A 21,472-nucleotide genomic window follows, 5' to 3' on the forward strand; every position below is an offset into this window, starting at 1 on the left:
AGAGGATCAAAACAAACTCCCATATTTTCCTAGTAAGCTAGTTTTGTTTTAATTTTAATTTCAAATTTAGACAGAGATTTTCACTAGAAACTAGACAAAAATACTTTTTGTGTTTTTGACTCTAGTCAGGCAAAAACTTGCCTCACATGGAGGAAAATCAGCTGAGGTCTTGCTGTGGCAGGGCATTTGTTAACTAAGTGTGGTTCATCTGTATCTCTTCTGAACAACGCTTTGGAAGACACAGAGGAAAGCTGCAAGCTATAAATAAGAGCCTTCTGTCTCCTGTCTGTCCGTCTGTCTTTCCAGATGGCCGGCCTGCAGGTGGGCAGGAAGATCTACACCATCAACGAGGACCTGCTGTTCCTCCGGCCCTTCTCCGAGGTGGAGGCCATGATCAACCAGGCCTTCTGCATACGACGCTCTCTGCGGCTGCTGGTCGCCACCAAAGCCAAGGAGTGAGTGCCATGAATCAATCAGGTGAACGTGTTCAGCAGACACCAAGCACAAGCTGTTCTGACTCGTCTTTTTTCCTTGTCTAGGATCGTGAAGATCCCTGACAACCCAGAAAGCCTCTCCTTCAGGCTGTCTGGGTCAGAACCACCACATGTCCACGCTGTGAGGAAAGGTGAGACTAGCTGGAGGAGACTAAGAGAAACCAGACTGACCTGTTTTTGAGATGTTGGGACAAAATGTCAAGAGTGATGCAGATGTTGGTGGTGGGAACGAGACAAAATGTAAAAAAATATGGAGGACTAAGAAAACTTTAGAAAGACCTCATGGGATTTATTTCGAAAGCTCTGAAGGTGCGGCCTTTATTTCCAACAAACAGTCATCCACATATAGTTGGATATCTAGGAAAATGAATAGATTTTTATGTAGTTTGGCCTTTCATCCACACAAATACTGTGTTTTTTACCACTAAAAACAATTATTTATAAAAACTCAGACCAAAGTGGAGATTTGAGTAAACTTTGTATTTTTGTTTGCATGTGTAAATGGGAAGACAGAGATTCCTAAGCATTACAGTCTGAGACAAATAATGTGGCAATATTGACTTCATCATTTGTTTTATTAACTTTATATTCTAATATGCTCTTTAAAAATAGTTCAACGTGTTTATCTGTCCACACAAATGATTCTCCTGGCGCCATGTTTAATTCCCTAACAGGAGGTGGAGGTTGTTTCAAAGTAATCTGATTGCATTACGCTGCCCCTGTGGGTCTGGCATGTTTAAAACAACACTTGGTCAGATTTGTGCAGATTCACGTGGATAAAATCTTTTCTGAAACCGATTCATTTTTTTACGATATTACCTTTGTCAAATGACATGTTAGAGATATTTGTTTTTATAAAGAGCACAAGGCCTAAGAGTTTGATCTGTATTCATGCATAAACTTTCATCCGTATTCATGCATAAACTCAGGATTTATGCACGACTTTACTTTTCTTTTGTGATATCAATATGTTCATGTTGGCAAAATGATAAATAAATCAGAGAAACCATGGATGATAAGTGAGATAACTGTTGTGTCTAACCATCTGTTACCCTCTGTTTTTAATTTTATGGGCGTCTGTTGACCAGATGACTTTCTCTGCGTTTTAACTCTTCTGTTGTTGGTCTTTTATGTAATCCACCCTGCACACGCACATGCTTCATGAAACCGCTTATCTTTCTAATCTCAGCTGTCTTTACAGCTTCCAGCCTACATATTTACACTTCTTAGACTGACTGGAAGTGGAATAAAGAGGGATTTACTGTATGACATGAGAAATTATGGATCTGTGAAAGTTAGACAGAAGCAGGAGGACAAACATGTTGAAAAGAGTCGCAGAGTTATGGAATGCAATACCTTAGTTTCACTTTATTATGGCTTCTCTGCTTTCACCTAGCTCTCTCTTCTCTCTTCCCTAGAGAGCCATAACCTCTGGCTCTCTGTTGGTGATTGAGCTTCATTTTTTTTCCCAATAAGCCAATGGTTCAGAATCCAGTATTTTTTCCTCTTAAACTGGGCCCACAGTTGATTGAGTCGGCCCAGAGTCGCTGGAAGTGAAGGCATCACTAGTATTTTTAGATCAGTGAGGAGAAATGATAGAGGTGTTGATTGGACTTCCAGGCTGTGAAACCTCACGTGATGTCATGGAACACTTTCATTTGCTGCTTTCTTCTAAGTGCCACATCACAGATTTAGAAAAGATATTTGGATTTATTCAAGCAATTTTGTTACATCTTGTCACATTATAACCAGACACTTCTGTGTAGTTCAGATAGATTTTTGTGATAGACCAAGATAAAACAAGGCATTAATGTGAAGTGGAATATGCATTTTTTTTCCTTCACCTTTCTTTTAGGCCTAAAACATGTACTTTGAAAGGTCACCTAATAAAAATTGTTAGTTTGTCTGGAATTTAATCCCAGTATAACTTCAGCTGTTCTGCAAGCGTTGCAACCCTGCAGAAATCCACAGTTTATCTATTGGTGCAGCAAATATTAGTTGTTCACTCCACAAATCTGACCTTTAGAATGATTATAGTAAAAACATGGTGGTGGCATCATGCTGTGGAAGTGCCTTTTTTTAATGGGGCAATAATTGCAAATGGATGCCACAATTTTCAGATATTTATTTGCAAACTTGTTAAAAATTGTTTTCCTTCTAGTTTACAAATACAGATGACGTTTTGTGTTTCACATAAAATGAAATATGTTGAGGTTTGTAGAAATAACTTTTCAAAATGTGAAAAAGTTCATCAGTTATGAATACTCTGGCAGAGATGGCATTAAAACACTTTATTTGTATGTCTGCTGTAACTCTGGCTTTGCCGCAGTGCATTTTACATTCTGGTTTTGCTTTGACCTCCTGCAGGCTGGGAGGCGGCCGCAGCAGGGCTTCAGCCTGGCCAGGTCATCCTGAAGGTCAACGGCAACAACATGAACCGCAGCTATCACCAGGAGGTCCTGGAGCACTTCAGCGCACAGCACACACACCAGGAATGCCCCCAGGCAGTGAGGACACACACAACACCAGTCTGTTCTTCACATGCACATGCCTTTTGGATTGTTTTTATTTTTGTTTTGCAGAACTTGTACTTTCATTGAGAAGAACTAAATTCTGACCCACCCTTTACTATCCCTAGTTATGTCATAGTTTATTGTGGTAATAAGAGAAAAACTTTTCTGAGCCAACTGGATGTACATATTAAATATGAGGGGTCCCAGGACTGAACCTTAGGGTTCCCCACATGTGACTTCTGAAGTTACTTGTTGACACAAAGACGTTCAACCAGTTAAAACCATCAGGTACAGAAGCATAGAGACCTGCCCAGCTCTGGAACTGTAAAAGGAAACAGCTTTTCTTTTTCCATCAGAGTGAGGAATCTTCATGTGTTGCTCTTGTTTTGGACAGCAGTGTAAACACAGCAAAAGAGCAAGAGAGATCCGTTGTTTTTTTAAACTTCATCTGCTTAACAATCTCTTACATAAATTCCATCCATCCATCCATTTTCTGTTCACCCTTGTCCCTAATGGGGTCGGGAGGGTTGCTGGTGCCTATCCCCAGCTACGTTCTGGGCGGGAGGTGGGGTTCACCCTGGACAGGCCGCCAGTCTGTCGCAGGGCAACACAGAGACATACAGGACAAACAACCATTCATACACACACTCACACCTAGGGAGAATTTTCGATAGACCAATTAACCTAACAGTCATGTTTTTGGACTGTGGGGGGAAGCCGGAGTACCCGAAGAGAACCCACGCATGCACAGGGAGAACATGCAAACACCATGCAGAAAGACCCCGGGCCGGGAATCGAACCCAGGACCTTCTTGCTGCAAGGCAACAGTGCTACCAACTGCGCCACTGAGCAGCCCTCTTACATAAATTATCAGTGTAATTACAATTTTTTACTTGAAGATGCCGTCTTGCCTGGATTCAAAAGGCATTGTATGAACTTGTCTATTCCATTGACTTTGCCAAGTGTTTGGTTTAGATTCCTGCACGCTGACTCACCATTAAACTCTTTCTTAAACTCCACACCGCGTGGCTGCTATCACACACTCAAGCTGCTCTTCCCTGCCTGTTTTGACATTCCAGTTGCAGCACTTTGTGTCTCCAGGCGGTATTTCACAAGGCTGCAGACAGCACTGAATGTCCTCCATATGCTGTAAAACGCTGCTTTGTTTAGGGTTTTTTCTTGTCTTTTCTGACTATTCCCTTCTGCTTCAGCATAGTATTGGCCAAACAGCCTAATCTGGTCTGTTTGGATCAGCCAACAGCAGGATAAATGATCAGATGTTATCAAATACTTTCTTTCATTCATTTCTGGCTCTTCTGTTAGAGTGAAAATGTCCCCACAGGGCACAAAAACCAGATTCTCTCCCTCCAATGTTGTGTAGTAGGCATCACTCTATATGGATCAGTTGAAAAATGTCTTCAGTATAATTTTTTTAATCCAATCTTTTAAATAAAGAAAAATTGGCATTATTTTTATTGCATCCCATTGCATCACCATTGGTAATTTGCTCCAGTTTTCATGGAGTGGATTGATTTTAACGTCTGGACTCAGACAAATCCCATTCTCCCCAGACAGCTTTAATCTTTTAAAATCTATTTTTCATCCTAGTGTCAGTGGGTTTATCGCGCCTTTGAGGATGTCGAGGAGCTCCAGAGACCAAGCAGTGCTGGTGAGAAGGAGGAGAGTCCATTCAGGCCTTACCCAGTGGAGAACGGCTCCAACCATGAGCAGTGTACCACCACTAATGGAACAGGTGAAACACTTCCACCTTTATCACAGATTTTTCCTAAAGCTTGCAGCTAGCTCAGTTTAATTATAAACACAGTCTGCAATCTTGATCATATATGCAAATCTGTTGTCTAGTGGTGGGACTTGATTAAAATTTTTAATGGAGTTAATTCTGGTGTCTGTAATTAAATAATTGCATTTTAATCAAATACTATTGATAAAATAAGCAACATTCTCAATTCAAAAACCCCTTTTGCTGCTTTATTATGGAAGAAAGAGACATAGGAGGTCAACGAAATATTTATTGTTTTTAATATGTTATTTAACATATTCAACCATCAGTTTGGTGCAAAGTGCTATTAGACCCATTCATACTTCAGCGTTCTCCAGTTACATGTTTAGCATAGAGAGATGCAGCTTTAGCCTTGAATATCCTCGCTAATATGCTAACTCCTTTTAGCTCAACTTGAACACAGCAATGGACTTTTCCATCAGATCGTTTTTTCAAAGTATAAATGAATCCCCAGTGAGCCAAGAGAAGCAGCTTTGTCATCCATCACTGTTGTTTGTGGATGTGGCTTGTGTGTCAGATTTATGGACATACCAGAAACATGCAAATACAAAGGTTCCGCTTTAACACATTAACGTTTTGCTTTAACACATTAATTTCAAACAATCAATCACATAGATTTTAATATGTTAAGTTAATTGCTTTTTAATTTTTGTAATGTGTTAAAGTTTTAGTTTTGCCCATCGTTAGAAGGCGTTTTATTATTTTAGTGTATGACTGTTTATTTGAAGTCAGTTTTGGATCTTAATGCCTATCCAAAGCACACTGTGTTACTCTGTAAGGAACTCAAAGTTGTGTTTGTCTAGAATTAGGGGATTCCTGTATTACAATAATTTTTAATCTTAGATATTCAAGTATAATTGTATTTTTTTATGTTAGATAATTTTTAAATAAATAGGATGTCTCTGAATGTGCAAAGTTAACCGGTATAACATCAATCCTCAGACCACAGGCTCTGCAGACTTTCCTTGTCCGCTGATCTGCCCCTGGTCAGCCTGACGGTGGATAACGTCCACTTGGAGCACGGAGTGGTTTACGAATACGTGAGCACCGCTGGAATCAAGAGCCACGTCCTGGAGAAGGTGGTGGAGCCCAAAGGCTGCTTCGGCCTGACTGCTAAGGTAGCTAACAGAAGATTATTTCAGGCTTATGTTTTTCTCCACCTATCAGTATACAGTTTATGTTCTCTGCACTTTATTTAAATAAATTTAGGAACCATAAATTTTTCTTCAACTTTACAATTAGGCACCACTTTGTGTTGGTGACTCACATAAAATCCAGTTCATATAGATCGAGGGTTCTGGTCCTAACAGAATGTGAAACGATGTAGATACTTTTTCCATCGTTTTGTCTGTCATGTTTGCTGTTTTACTAAGTGATGTAAATGAAACCAAAAGAGTTTGATATTTGTGCTGCCATTTTATTGGTTTTATTGGTTCTATTTTCTAGTTTGGATCAGATTGGAACTGACATCATCAAATATTCTAAACTTTCATTTGTTACCCTTCCGTGTCTTGTGGATGTTATCTCCACAGATCCTCGAGGCGTTTTCTGGTGATGACAGCCTCTTTGTACGCAATTGCAGCCAGCTCATCTCCCAGAGCGACCGAGTCGTTACTATGCCACAGTACGAGTTCAGACAAATCTGTGACACCAAGTTGGAGAGCGTCAAACGTCGTATCAGCAGCTATCAGGAGGTACTGAGTCACGCTTTTGTTAGGTTGGGAAGATGTATTTAAAACCTGAAACGTCCCCAAACCTTTCAAAAATATAAATAAAATCCACTATGAGTTATTTTTGCTTCTTCCAAATGGTCTGCTGCACTTCAAATACACACAGGCTGTCCAACAACACATGTATCTAATCTTTTAAGACCAGAGACAACACTCCTACAGTCGCATAAATGTTGCATTTTGATCAATTAACGCTTTACCCATTTACCAGATTGATTCACCTCCAGCTTCTCTTTTCATGTTTTCTCTTACTGTTTGCTACAGTTTGCTAAGGAGCTGAGGAACAAAGTGTGGCCGTCCTTCAGGCAGGCTGGCGTTCGCACTCACCCGCTGGGCTGCATGGACTTTGTCCCCACAAACTGCCATGTCAACCTGATGCAGGTGTCATATCCCAAAAGCGCCACGTCTGCAGGCAGGACTTTCAGCATCCGCTTTGGTCGCAAAAACTCCCTTTATGGCATGGACCCAGACCAAGGTACTGCTAACACACACACATGCAGACTTAAAAAGTCTGAAATATACTCACATTCATGTATATAAAAAATCCCTTGCAATATCTTAAATTTATTAAAAAACTGTAGGCTGACCTTAAATACGTTAATCTCAGGTCTTAGATTTTGATGTGACACGACTATTTAATCTTGTATTTTCTATGTATCTTTTTCTTTAATTATGGGACTTTTCTGTCGGAGTCTGTTTTCTATTGGAGTCACATGCAGACATCTGCGTTACATTGGGGCTACTGGTAGCTATCTGCTAATATAGCAGGTAGTTGCTAGCTACATAGCTGTATATCTAACTAGTTAGCAAAGAGATATAGCTTATTAATCTAACAAGACTTTAACCTTAGAATACAATAGAATAGAATAGAATTCAACTTTATTGTCATTGCACTGTCACAAGTACAAGCAACGAGATGTAGTTTGCATCTATCCAGAAGTGCTCTACGAGATATAAATATTTATTTACGGATGTACAAGACTATGTATGTATGGACTATAAGGGGTTATAGCAAAGAGATATACTGTAGATATTGTGTATAAATATAAATATGGGAGCTATATGCACAGATTATACAGAATATACAAGAATGTTAGGGAATGGATTATAGATAAATAATGGCAGATAAAATTTACAGGTTGTATGTATGTGTGAAGAAAACAGTCCGTGATGTGTGTGTGTGTGAGGATAGTCCATGTGTTATTGTTGTATGAGAGGATAGGGGAGTACAGTCCTTATAGTTTATGTTTTATGTCAGGAGGCGTTCAAAAGCGTGACAGCTGTGGGAAAGAAGCTGTTCAGGTGCCTGGTGGTTCTGGTCCGCAGGCTTCTGTAACGCCTCCCAGAGGGCAGGAGGGAAAAGAGTGTGTGTGCTGGGTGAGTGGAGTCCTTTGTGATTTTCCCGGCCCTTTTCAAACACCGCTTCCTGTAGATGTCCTTGATGGCAGGGAGCAGTGCCCCGGCGATATACTGGGCAGTTTTCACCACCCTCTGCAGCGCCTGCCGGTCGGAGACAGAGCAGTTCCCGTACCAAGCTGTAATACAGTTGGAGAGGATGCTCTCAATGGTGCAGCGGTAGAAGTTTGTGAGGATCTCTGAGGACAGGTGGTTCTTTCTCAGGGTCCTCATGAAGAAGAGGCGCTGATGCGCCTTCTTAATGAGTTTGGAGCAGCTGGTCGTCCAAGTCAGGTCCTCGGAGATGTGGACTCCCAGGAACTTAAAGGTGTCCACACGCTCCACCACTGTCCCCTTAATGTGGATGGGTGGATGTGGGTCAGCGTTCCTCCTGAAGTCCACGATAAGCTCCTTGGTCTTCTCGGTGTTCAGCTGCAGGTTGTCTACCTCCTCCCTGTAAGCGGCCTCGTCATTATCTCTGATGAGGCCGATCACCGTGGTGTCGTCTGCGAACTGGTGATGGTGTTAGAGCCGTGGACAGGTCTGCAGTCGTAGGTGAAGAGGGAGTAGAGGAAGGGACTCATCACACAGCCTTGTGGCACTCCGGTGTTTATGATGATGGTGGATGAGAAGTGGTTGTCCAGCCGGACATGTTGAGGTCGACTGGTCAGGAAGTCGAGCAACCAGTTACACATGAGTGGACTGATGCCGAGGTCTGTGAGTTTGGTAATGAGTTGTGATGGGATGACAGTGTTGAATGCTGAACTAAAATCTAAGAACAGCAGTCTGGCGTAAGTGTTCTTACTGTCCAGGTGAGAAAGGACAGAGTGCAGCGCTATAGAGACTGCGTCCTCTGTGCTACTGTTCTGCCTGTATGCAAATTGGTGGGGGTCTAGTGTGGGGGGGAGACAGGATCTGAGGTGTGCTAGGACCAGCCGCTCCAAGCACTTGGTAATGATGGGGGTAAGGGCTGCCGGGCGGTAGTCATTGAGTCTGGTTGGGTTGGGATTCTTGGGGATTGGGACGATGGAGGTAGACTTGAAGCAGGTCGGTACCACAGCGCGGGCCAGGGACAGGTTGAAGATGTCCGTCAGCACTCCTGCCAGCTCCCCAGAGCACGTTCTGAGGACACGTCCAGGTATGCCATCAGGACCCGCAGCCTTGTGGGATTTAATCCTGCTCAGAGCCGCTCCTACGTCAGTGGGGAGGAAAGTCAGTGGCTGTTGGCCTGGGGTGGTAGCTGCTTTGGTTGCAGTTGTGGTATTCCCTCTCTCAAAATGAGCATAGAAGTTGTTAAGTTCGTTGAGGAAGGAGACATCAGTAGAAGTGGGGGTGGTATTGGGGTTCTTGTAGTCTGTGAGAATCTGAAGGCCTTGCCACATACGTCGGGGGTTGGCGTTAGAAAAATGATCCTCCACCTTCCTTTTGTAGTGGTGTTTGGCCTTCTTGATTCTCTTCTTCAGCTCAGCCCTGGCTGAGTACAACCACACTAGCTTTTCAAAACAAAAGCTAGCTACCTTTGTTTGCATCTACCTTGGTAAGGGCAAATCTATCATCATTTGGCTGCCTGGCATTCATTTTTGTCTTCGTACGTTAATTAATGTCTTTAACTAAAGCATGAATGTGACTAGATCTATAGTTAATTTCATATTTCTTCCTGAATAGTTTTTATACTTAGCTTTTTTCTATCTATTTGATTTCCTTTTGTAGATTTCTGTCCCGAATTTCATTCTTACTGGTATTAAAAAGTCTTCAATTTGAGTTGGTGAAACCTGCAGAAACCCTGACATAGATTAAATAAAAAGATTTTTAACCCTAGTACACCGGTGTCAATGATCTGTGACGATGGAGTTCAACTCCAGGGTTGGGGTTACCTATTACCATCTGTTTCTCTTTAATTCCTGGGTTATGGAGAAGTGAACACCAACTACAGCTTCTCACTGTAACATAGTACGACCACAAGAAGGATTCTCATTGCAAATTGGATGAGCGGTTTGCTATTAGATCTCCATTAGCTTCCTACTATTTCCAGAGTATGAACATTACGAAAGAATGAATGATGTCAGCAAAGAAAGTTTAGGATGTTTGAAATTCTCTCATTGCTGGAAGGGTAAAAACGAGAGTACAGACAAAACCTGGTACCTAACCATAAAAAATAACAAGGATCTTAGAAATCTTGCATGTCTGGAAGCAAAGCATCTGTCTTTCAGCTAGCTACACTGATCAGCTTTGTCACAACAGAACTTGGTATTAATTAGGAGTTTTTAAGTTGAACTGCTGAGCTATCTGTTCTCAGCAAAGATGAAAATGCAACACAGCTGTCTAGACAGTAGACTGTGCAGCAGCACTGGCTTTTTAGAGGATGGCTTGTCTTCATTTCTCTTTCAATCCCCAGCTGCGAAGCAGATATCTGTCCAGCAGTCATCATCGTCAGATGATCTGCTTTCTGAAGCAGAACGATGGTCCTTAGTTTTGCAGTGTTTTTAAAAAAATATTTCCACATCTTTTCACATTAAAACCTCAAACTTTAATTTATTTTGTTGGAGTTTTAATCCCAGTGATGCCCTGAAATAAACCCCAGAGTAGTCAATTGTGTTCAGAGCTCAGCCAATAAGTAAATAATCCAACTGTGTCTAATTTCCTCTCAGCATAAATGCAGCTGTTCTCTGTTTGTTAGAGAACATTAAGAAACTTTACACAGGTTTATGTTATGAAACAATATCCGTTGACCTTTGACACTCATCAACCCATCATCCACTAGTGGAAATGGTTTGCTATGAATGCAAACCTAACCAAGCATGGACATTAAGCCTGTCGCAATATATCAATTAATAAATCAATGGCATGATAAATTAAAACATGCTCAATAATTTTCATTTGCATGATTATTTGTTTTTCTCTTTTCTCTCTTTCTACCAGAAACTGGTTGATTAAAGTCTTCAATTTTATGTTTTTGTCTCAACTAGGCCATTTTTTAAGGACATTTTGTCCACAAAGACTTCATAATTAATTTTATTTGTTGCTTTGTTTATTTATTTTGGATATTTAAAATGTCTTAAAGTTACCTTGCTAAATGTTCATTAGAAATGAAAGTTTATTGATTTCTGAAGGAGTGTTTTTGCATTATCATTATATTATTGAACAATGGTCTCAAAACAACAATACATTCCTTGATCACTAAGCATGTTAGAAAGACTAACACTTGACTAAATCTAAATCTAATTAATTAAATCAACTAAATCTAATTAAGAATCTACGGCAAGACTTCAAAATTAATAATTTATTATGGAGATGACCTGAGCTTTCACTATTTTTCCAAGAACAATGGGTGAATATTTCAGTCACTTATTGTGTGAAGACATACCAAAATATTTAATGCTATAACTAAAACTAAATATTGATGGAGTATAAATAAAAATATTTTACAGATTTGGTTATAGAAAATATGATACATTTCCTTTGCAGATATGCACTGCTTTGTTTTGGCCATTGAGGTTTGTGTTTATAATGCAACAACATCCAAAAAAAGTTCAAGGACCAAGGACAAATCTGTTGTTTTTTGGAAAAAAAAAGAAGTAAATTAATATATTTGCAGGAGAAAAACACCCATTTCTTCAACATTTTAAACAAACTAAACCCACACGATAAAAGACAGATTGTTTTTTGTTCAAACCCTCTTAAGGTTTGTTACACGAATCAACTCCGTCTGCAGTTCTGACATTTTTCAGCTTGCTCCTTAGTTTGACATTTAGCACAAGTAAACAGTTTTGCATCCTGCTATTTTTCCTCCATAACAGTTGTGCTTTGTAAGTTGTTTTCCATTAAGAGGAAATGGAGCCCAGACAGCGGTGTCACTTCGCACGTTTCTAACATCTGGCTTCCATATAGCAGACAGAGATGGAAGCTGCTCTTCATTTCAGCAGCCACTTCGTGCACAGGGGTGTCCGTGTGTGACCGTCTTTTCACCTGTCCTTCAGCTCAGCTCAACCCCATGTCACACACCCAGCACTGTGTGACCAGCATGGGCTCTCCTTCCTGGAGCTGCTCTGGCCTGGAGGGTAGTGAGGCCGACGGCAGCGCGGAGGAGACCCCGGACGGAGGCGAGGGCATCCAGGGAGAAGGCGGGCTGAGCTTCCTGCTCAAACAGGAAGACACAGAGACGCAGGACGCCTACATCCACCTGTACAGCCGCCTGGACTTTGCAGTGAGGGAGATGAAGCAATATGTTGCTCAAATAGACGTGTAAGTATAAGACCTGAAATAGTTCTGAAAAAATCTCTTCAGCATTGTTTTGGTCAGATGCTTTCATCCATCAGCATTCCTAGGACTCTCGGAAAGTATAAGGAAAGCAAATAAAAGAGGAAAAATGTTGCAATTTTCCAGACTTTATCATCTCTCCCATTGTCTGAGAATTGTTTGTGCTTTGTTTTGTTCTTGCTCTTTTCCTTGTGTCCTTCCTCAACTCCTTCCTGTCTTCCTTGTGTACTTTGTTGCGTCCTTCTTTCAGTTCTTGCCTTCTTGTGTTTATCCTTTCTGCCTTTCTTCCTTTCCTTGTTTTTTCCTTTCTTGGTTGTTTTCTTTCTTCTTCTCTGTATTGTGTTTATCTATGTTTCCTGATCTCTGTCTTTCCTTCCTCCTCCTGTGTTTGTTTCCTTCTTGTGTCATCCTACCTCAAGGTGCCCTTCAGGCCTTGCACCCTCATGTCCTACATTTTTTCCTTTCCTTTCAGTTCGTTTCTTTTTCTTTTCTACCCTGTCCTTTCCTTTTTCCTGTTTTCTAGCTTTCTGGAAATAAAGATGGAATTGATCAAGAAATACTCATATAATATTTGGATAAATGTCCATTAGCCAGTTGTTGGGAAATCATTCACATTTTCTAGCCACCAACAAACTTCTGGGAGAATTTCTGCTGGAAAATTGAAGACTATTCTTTGTAGATTTAAATAATTTCATTTATATGGTTTAAGACTGTTCTACAAGCTTAACCTTCCCAAACCAGCTTTGGGATCTTTGTCTTGGAGGAACAGCAGATTCCAGTTTCCACCGTCTGACCAAAAGTGCCTTACTGAGATGAAAGGAAATTGGTTCAGATGTTTAGAAATGACTATAACAGCTGAAATCCCACAAAGGCCCCAGCTTGTCATTAAGTGGAAGCTGCTCCATCTCAGTTTAGAGAAGTTTAACACCAGGAACCAAGCACTGCTCTTAAACTACACCTTTAGGGGTAGCTGCCATATTCTGTCTAGTTTATATACTTTGGATCAACATTATTAGATTCTTTTTCTTCTTTTGCTCTTTTCCTTTTTTTGTTATTTTGTTTGTATTTTCTTTTAATTCATGTAAAGCACTTTCTATTGCCCTGTTGCTGAAAATGTGCTGTATAAATAAATGTACCTATCCAAAGGTCTGACCAAAGATTTAGCTGTTTGGCTTTAGTAGTTAGACGTGTGTTTAAAAGAGGCTCAAAGTTAGAACACAATTTACAAAGTGAGTGGCACAATGAGGATGGAGGAAGTCTTCCATGTTTAGCTGATGAAATGTAGGCAATTTCTCTACAAATGGGTGTTCCAACATCAAAATAATCATAAACATAATAAATAGATAAAGCAGGGTAACGTTAGACTCAACCTCAACACATTCTGTCAGCTGGAACGTTGAGCCAAATTAAGTTTATTTATATTCACAATAAATTTTAAACTTTACACTAATTTCATGTTTTTTAGAAATCATTAAAGTTGTTTATTGTATCATCATTCCACTCTGAAAAAGGAACATACTTAAAATTCCAAAACGAATTACTTTTATGCACACAATAAGTGTATGTACGCTTCTGTCTGGAACGTAAAGAAAAGAAATCGAGTGTAAAATAATTTTTGTTGTATTGAATCTTCTATCATCTTGAAGATTGATAGAATATTTCCATTCCTCTGTTCTAGTTGTGAGCTGTGCATCATCATCATTATCACCTGTTGGGTCAGAGTTTACCGTCTGTCTGCAAAGAAACTAACCCCTGCTGTTATCCCAGGCCACGCCCTCTCAGGGCCGTTTGGCGGCCGGCCCATGTTTTTGTCTGCCCTTTGCCTTGTTGCCTTTGCCCTTGGTTTACAGAAGGGACATTCTTCAGCCCTAAAACCTTTCTGGAGCAGACCCAGAACAGGAACAGGGAGTGAGTCCAGGATAACATCCAGAGAAAGAGACGCACATTGTGTATTTATGCCGAGGAAGGGGTGTGAAAGCGTGAATGAATGGCGTGTGTCTGTTTCACTTTGGAGTGTTTATTTAAACATAAATATCAGCACATTGCTCTGGTTTGATACTAAGAATACCTTAGGCTAAATGGTAATCATGTTACAAAAAACAAAACGTTTCTCATTGTTCTTGGTTCCACAGCCTCCTGTCGTCGATCACTGAACCCACCCAGCTGGAGGGAGAGGGCGGGGAGCCCCCTGCTGACGAGTCGGGTCAGCCCTTGGCCCCCTGCGAAGATGGCTGTGAGCAGGACAAAGCAGAGCCAGGTGGCATTAAAAAGGTTTGCTTCAAGGTGAACGAGGAGGACCAGGAGGACTCTGGGCACGACACCATGAGCTACAGGGACTCCTACAGGTGAGCTTCCTCTGTTCCCACCTAAAACTCACCAATGCTTTCAACTAGGTCACCATAAATCCTAGAAATGATAGCCTGTTGATGAAAAATTGAGTTTATATTGTTGACACCTCTTTTTTTGTGGAGCTACTACATCCGTAAAACATAGACAACATTCAGACTCCTTTTTTTTTGAGTTTTAATGCTTCTCATTTCTCCCTGTTGCAGGCTACAATTAGTCCCAGATGTTGGCATTCTGACTGGGAGCTAAAAATGACTTCAAAATGATTTGGTCAGGGCTGCTTATGTCATTTTGCTTGTTGTGAGTTAATTCAGCGCTCTGTGTGCGTGCGTAGTGTTCTGGGCCGGGCTCCACCAAGCCCCACCTTCCACACCACCCACTAAGATGCAGTTATTGGTTGTTGGTGTGGTGGCCGCTGTGTAATACAGCCAAACTGTTTAGGGTGCGGCCCCCTCGCCAGCTCTGTCATTAGAGCCAGGCCCGCCACGTGAAACGCAGCCACCTCATCGTAATAAAATGCAAAGGAAAACGTAGCTGGTCTGGGGAGCGCGACATGCACGAACTCACATACACACACACACACACGCACACAGAAGGTGTGTAAGGACAGAAAGGTAGCAGTAAATTAAGGCTCAGTAAAAGGGAATTAAATAAATGAAATGCAAATAAATGTGCTGCTGTGTTCAGAAGAGGCGATTTGTGGCAGACCACAAAATACTCAAATGCAAACTAGAGACTCTCAGCTTTGATGCTGCTGTCCCTTTCCAAAATCACTGCTTCCAGTAGCAGGACTTTGTGGCAGACATTTAATTATACACACTTTTTACAAAGAGATGGGCAAAGAAAGTGACATGTAGGTTAGACCTGTCGTAATAAGCAATAAATCAATTGATCACAGAATAAAATGATTTTCTTTTATCTCACTTTCTACCAAAAACTGGATGATGAAAGTTTTCAGTCTGCTGCTTTCGTCTCAACTAGACATTTTTTGAAGCACAATTTTGTTTACACAGACTTCATAATTAATAGTTTTTTAAAATTTATTTTAGGTATTTAAAACATCTTCCAGATTCAGTGTTAAATGTTTATTATATATTAAAGTTTATTTATATTTGACAATGTGATCTTGCATTATTATCCCATCATTATATTACTTGAAAATGGTCATAAAAGAACAATATTATCGTTTATCGCACTTACGTCTGGGGCAATTTATTGTCCAGAAAAATTGTATTGTGACAGGCCAAATTTATGTGAAGTTTTCTGCAGAATCTTAAAAAAATAAAAGATGTAACTTAGAGCTACTAGTGACAGTATTTTTTGATGGCCTTTCTGTAGAGAAGTATGTCTGGATGTGAAGTCATAGCTAAGAGTAGTGTGATGGTGATGCGCTTCGGTGACACAGAAGAGTTGAGAAATCCCGATTCATGCGAGCAGGAGAAAGTGTTTTTATCCTAAACTCTGCATCCAGTTGTGACAGACTACAGTTCAGAGTGTCTGAGGTGATTAATTGTCCTTAAATACTTTAAATGCCAGCAGGATGTAATTCAGTTAGAATTTACTGCATATCCTTCTTCAGGTTGTTGAAATGCATTTATTGATGATGCGTCAGCCTTGGAAATGTAATTGACTGCAGTGAGTTTGTGGCATTTTATGAGCATTTTGTTTTGGAAGAAAACAACGCATGATGCAACAAATCCAGTCTGTAAGATAAACAGAGGAGTAATGTCAAAATGAAGCTGTTTCTCACTTTGTGTTGTATTCTCCTAACAGTTTTGGATCTGCACATAAATTAATCTGTGTATAGTCTATCTGAGCTGTGAGCAGTTCTATTTGTTTTGGGTTTACGTTCCAGGCAAACCTGCTACTAGAAACTGTAATTATCTCAGCGGCGCTCACACATTTGGCTGCAGCTTTCTGAGGCTAAATTAGGAAAATTGCTTTGTGTGTGTTTCAGACAGTCACACACAGGAAGTGTATGTGTGCGTGCCACCCCAATACACTCCAAGTGCACATCCATATATCCAGATGGGGGACTCAACCAACTTAGTATATTAACTCTCCCCCGAGTTTTATTGCCTTTGCGGTTCCACTAGGCAACCAGCACAAATACACACTCTCAGACACACATAAATTCACACTGGAAACCTCAGACTAACAAGGCAGGTGAATTCCAGACCCAGCTCCCCCATTTTCTTTTTTCATCCAACCCAGCCTGATGCCAGAGGAAGACAAAGCCACAGTTGTCATTTTTGGACCTCATAATCACTGGTCGGCCTTTTGTCCTGGTAACACAGGCTGTGAATCACTCAGAGCTCCTCTAAAGGGATTTCAGGAGCATTTGCTTAACTCTGTGCATAATTTGAGCCGCATAAATTCTCCACACACTCCCAGACATCATGTTGAATCATGTAATGTATGACCATAAATGCCTTATTTTACAGAACTGTCTTGGGAAGGTAAGAATTGTGTGAGCAGAGCACAGGGGGTCCACACATTATTAAAAAGTCTTGAGTTCATTCATCTAAACTCAAGGCCTTAAGAGGTCTTAAATTCATTTAAAACAAATAAAAGTTGGTCTTTGATATGCTAATCAAAGGACTGTTCAGTCTTATAGTTTTTTTTCTTGTAGGACGTTCTGTGACTCCAGGTGGTCTGAAACTAGCTACTAATATACCTTAGGTAGCTACTTAGCTTTTTTTGCGTCTATCATGGTGCGAACGTATCACCAGCTGGTTGTTTTTACCGCTAGCCCACTTCTGTTGCCAACCAGTGCGAGCTAGGAAGATCCCCTAGTCATTCCCTGTATTTACAGGGTTTTTTCAGTCTTAAATTTCATTCAACCTGGCATTAAAAAGCTCTTAAAAAGTCTTAAATTTGACTTGCTGAAACCTGTATGAGGTAGCTTTAAAGAAACAAGTTTATGTAAACTGTAAAAGCAGGAATGTATTCTTAGTAAAACTTTTATGGGTGCTTCTATGTGTGAATCAAATTTTCTTTTAGCATTTAATTATGCCTCTGTAAATCAAAAACAGTCACATACAATCAGAGGGACGCATAATTATGAAACGCTGCCGTATAAATCCTCTGTGATTTAAGAGCGATGCTTTATAACACACACTTACTTGGTCATCTTGTGCTTTTTTGCATATTTGAAGTGAATGCAACAGCAACCGGGACTCAGTTCTGTCCTACACCAGTGTGCGAAGCAACAGTTCTTACCTGGGGAGTGATGAGATGGGATCAGGTAACGGACAAGATCGAATCAGTCACAAATATTCTGCTGTGTTTGGATTTCTGGTTACGTAATTTTTATCATGATGTTAATTGGATGACAGAACAAAACATACGACTTTCACATTCTGGAGAAAGTCAATATTTAATGGAAATTCCTCAGATTTGTTTCTTGTTTCCTGTTTATACAAACTTCAGATGCTAAGGGTGAATAATCAGATTCATCAGAAACTTTTTATTTGTTTCCTTGATTCTTCATTCTAAATGTGTGCTTTCATTGAAGAATGCATCATGAAAAATGCTTAGCCTTTGTTTCTTCTTTCCTGTTCTGAACCTTTTCTTTAACATTTTGTTGGGTCCAAAAGGAGACGAACTGCCCTGTGACATGAGGATTCCCTCTGACAAGCAGGACAAGCTACATGGCTGCCTGGAGCACCTGTTTAACCAGGTGAGTTCCAGTCTGTGCATTATATTTCATAGATTTACGTTGACATTCAAAACAGTATCCAATCAACATGTGACAATCTAAAAATAATTCAATTTTTAATAGTTTTGCTTCTTTTCAGTTGGACTTTTGGAATCAAACCAACTCATTTACTTACTTATTTCTTCTACTATTCATGATAATAATATTTCGAGTGACATTGAGATTGAGCAGCTGCTCTTCATTGGAATGTTTAAATGGTGTTAACATTTAAGTCTATTATGCAGAATTAGAAGAACAAGAAACAGAACATTATCTTGGACTTCTTCGCAAGCAGCGGAGAAAAATCCGAAAAGTTGCACAATGTCGGGTCTGACTTTTTTTTCAAAACACCAGCTGATACTGATGATCTCTGAATAGCTGCACATATAGGAGTCAAATTATTACACTGACCACAATGGTGCTTTTGAAACATCACAAACCAAACTTATTATGAACGGATCCCGTTTGGTTACAGTTGAATTCAGCGCTGCCACCTGCTTCTCCACCCCGATGCACAGCAAGAAGCTCCGCTAACTCGGCAGCGGTTCTCAGACTGGATGAATCAACATGCAGACGGCGGCAGAGATCGCCTCTATCAGATCCTCAGAGTGAAGCTTTTATAAGAGCATAAAGCTTCCAGGTTAGAAGCTTCAATACGCAGGGTGGCGCTGATCAGTTGGATGAATGAAATAGCCTGGATTATGCCGCATTGTCTCACATTACTCCAGTAGTCTTTTTTTTAAAGGAGGAGGAGAAGGAAGGAAGACATGCAGCAAATATCGTCGAGTCTGGGAGTCGAACCCGCGACGGCCGCATCAAGGACTCAAGGCCTCCAAACATGGGTCGCGCTATCCCCTACGCCACTAGGGCACACCCACTCCTGTAGTCTTTTTTAAAGAATATTTTCGGCACTAGTTGCCTTTATTTGACAGCAATCCTGTCATGAACTGCGGTGTAGAGGTGGTGAGGCAGACGCTGTAGACCCAGGATGCGATAGGTAAATGATTTTAATAATGAATGTCCAGAATAACACAGTCCAACATGGTCCAAACAACGGGCAGCATGGCCGAGCGGAAGCCAGGGCTCGACGCCAGTAGCAACCGTTACACAAATGGACGAGACGAAGGACTGGATAAACAGACGACAGACTAGAAGTCAAATGAGACAAGGACCCGACCAAGACACACACACACAGGTGACACTAAATACACAGGAGGTAATCAGGGAATGAGAAACACCTGGGAACTAATCAAAGGGAGACAGGACATCACGGAGACACAGATACACAGGAAACTCAAAATAAACACACAGAAAAACACAGATCACGACAGTACCCCCGCCACCCCCCCACCCCCCTCCAAGACACCCCAAAACAAGAAAAAACCAAACAAGGGTGGGCGGAGGGGAGCCGGACGGGGGGCCAGAGTCCAAAACAAAAAACAACCCCTCAGGGTGGGCGGAAACACAGGGAAAAGGGGCTAAGAGTCCAAAACAAAAAAAAAACAAAAAACAACCCACCAGGGTGGACGGAAGCCCAGGAGACAGAACCCACGGGGAAGGTCCGGCGGACGACCGTGACGCTGGAGGCAGGAGCCACGGAGGTGGTCCGGCGGCCGTCCGCGGCGCAGGAGGTGGCGACGAAGAGTCTCAGGGGCCGCCTGAAAGCGGCGACGAAGAGTCTCTGCAGCCCCACGGAGGCGGCGACGAGGAGTCTCTGGGACCGTCCGGAGGCGGCGACGAGGAGTCCCGGGGGGCCGCACGGAGGCGGCAACGATGAGACTCGGGAGGAGCACTAAGAGGCGGTGTCTTGGGAGGAGCACTGGGAAGCTCCGGAGGAACACTGGGAAGCTCTGGAGGAACACTGGGAAGCTCTGAGGGAACACTGGGAAGCTCGGAAGAAGCACTGGAAAACTCTGAAACACTGGGAAACAACGAGGGAACAAAAGACCCACTAACTGGGGCCAATAACCCACTAACTGGGGCCGAGAACCCACTAACTTTGGCCGAGAACCCACTAACTGGGGCGGGAAAGGCCACTAACCGCGCCGCCTGTCGGCCCGGAGCCAGGCGAGCCGCCTGTCGGCCCGGAGCCAGGCGAGCCGCCTGGAATCCCATCACCATGGGAACAACGGCTGGAGCAGTCTCAGCAGCGGGAGCAGCGACGAGAGGCGGAAGATCCGGAGCAGCGAGGAGAAGCGGAAAATCCGGAGCAGCGACAAGAGGCGGAAGATCTTCAGCGGCGGCGAGAGGGGGAAGATCCGGAGAAGCGATGAGAGGCGGAAAATCCGGAGCAGCGACGAGAGGCGGAAGATCCACTTCTGCGGGCTCTGGAGGTGCTGGACCTGGAGTTGACGGAGCTGGGGTGGTGGAGCGGTTGGAGGGAATGTTCGGCTTGGGAGGCAGAGGGTCGCCAGCCATGACAGCTAGAGCTGCCTCACGCTCCCACTCTGCCTCCCTCTGCAATTCCACCAACCCCGGGTGCGGAAAGCGTGGAACCCAGAAGTCCAGCAACAGTCCCCTGCGGATGGCGAAACCGAGCCTTCTGCCGGCAGCGTAGGGTTTGGCCATCGCCTCCTTATACTCCCTAATGGTTTCCATGAGTTCTTGTAACTCCTCTGGGTCCATGATGTAAAATAGCGTGCCTCACCGTATGTTCTGGTCGGGTCCTTCTATCATGAACTGTGGTGTAGAGGTGGTGAGGCAGACGCTGTAGACCAGGATGCGATAGGTAAATGATTTTAATAATGAATGTCCAGAATAACACAGTCCAACATGGTCCAAACAATGGGCAGCAAGGCCGAGCGGAAGCCAGGGCTCGACGCCGGTAGCAACCGTTACACAAACGGATGAGACGAAGGACTGGGTAAACAGACGACAGACTGGAAGTCAAATGAGAGGAGGACCCGACCAAGACACACACACAGAGGTGACACTATATACACAGGAGGTAATCAGGGAACGAGAAACACCTGGGAACTAATCAAAGGGAGACAGGACATCACGGAGATACAGATACACAGGAAACTCAAAATAAACACACAGAAAAACACAGATCACGACAAATCCAACAGGAGGGGGACAGGGAGAGGGCAGCAAGGGAGAGAGGCATGGGCCCAGCAAATCAAGGACGGGAGTCGGTCTCCAGACTACTGTGGTCTACAGTCTCATGCAGGGCGCCACGCTAACCACTGCACCACGCAGCGTCCTTATTCCAGTAGCCCTTGCTGAAATTTTTG

The 21,472-nt window shown here is 42.3% G+C and overlaps 1 protein-coding gene across 3 annotated transcripts in view; it reads left to right on the forward strand.

The window, feature by feature from the left end:
• The window catches only part of prex1 (phosphatidylinositol-3,4,5-trisphosphate-dependent Rac exchange factor 1), a 99,324-nt gene that overhangs the window by 65,848 nt on the left and 12,004 nt on the right, over positions 1-21,472 (forward strand). For all 3 annotated transcript variants that reach the window (XM_028045013.1, XM_028044847.1, XM_028044934.1), the window contains exons 18-28: positions 307-455; positions 540-625; positions 2,862-3,001; positions 4,616-4,760; positions 5,751-5,926; positions 6,341-6,502; positions 6,803-7,013; positions 11,911-12,175; positions 14,323-14,535; positions 17,695-17,783; positions 18,136-18,218. In XM_028045013.1, the coding sequence (XP_027900814.1) occupies positions 307-455; positions 540-625; positions 2,862-3,001; positions 4,616-4,760; positions 5,751-5,926; positions 6,341-6,502; positions 6,803-7,013; positions 11,911-12,175; positions 14,323-14,535; positions 17,695-17,783; positions 18,136-18,218 (1,719 nt within the window). The remainder of the gene's footprint in view (positions 1-306; positions 456-539; positions 626-2,861; positions 3,002-4,615; positions 4,761-5,750; positions 5,927-6,340; positions 6,503-6,802; positions 7,014-11,910; positions 12,176-14,322; positions 14,536-17,694; positions 17,784-18,135; positions 18,219-21,472) is intronic.

The sequence above is a fragment of the Xiphophorus couchianus genome, chromosome 1 (genome assembly GCF_001444195.1).
Source record: "Xiphophorus couchianus chromosome 1, X_couchianus-1.0, whole genome shotgun sequence".
Lineage (NCBI taxonomy): Eukaryota > Metazoa > Chordata > Actinopteri > Cyprinodontiformes > Poeciliidae > Xiphophorus > Xiphophorus couchianus.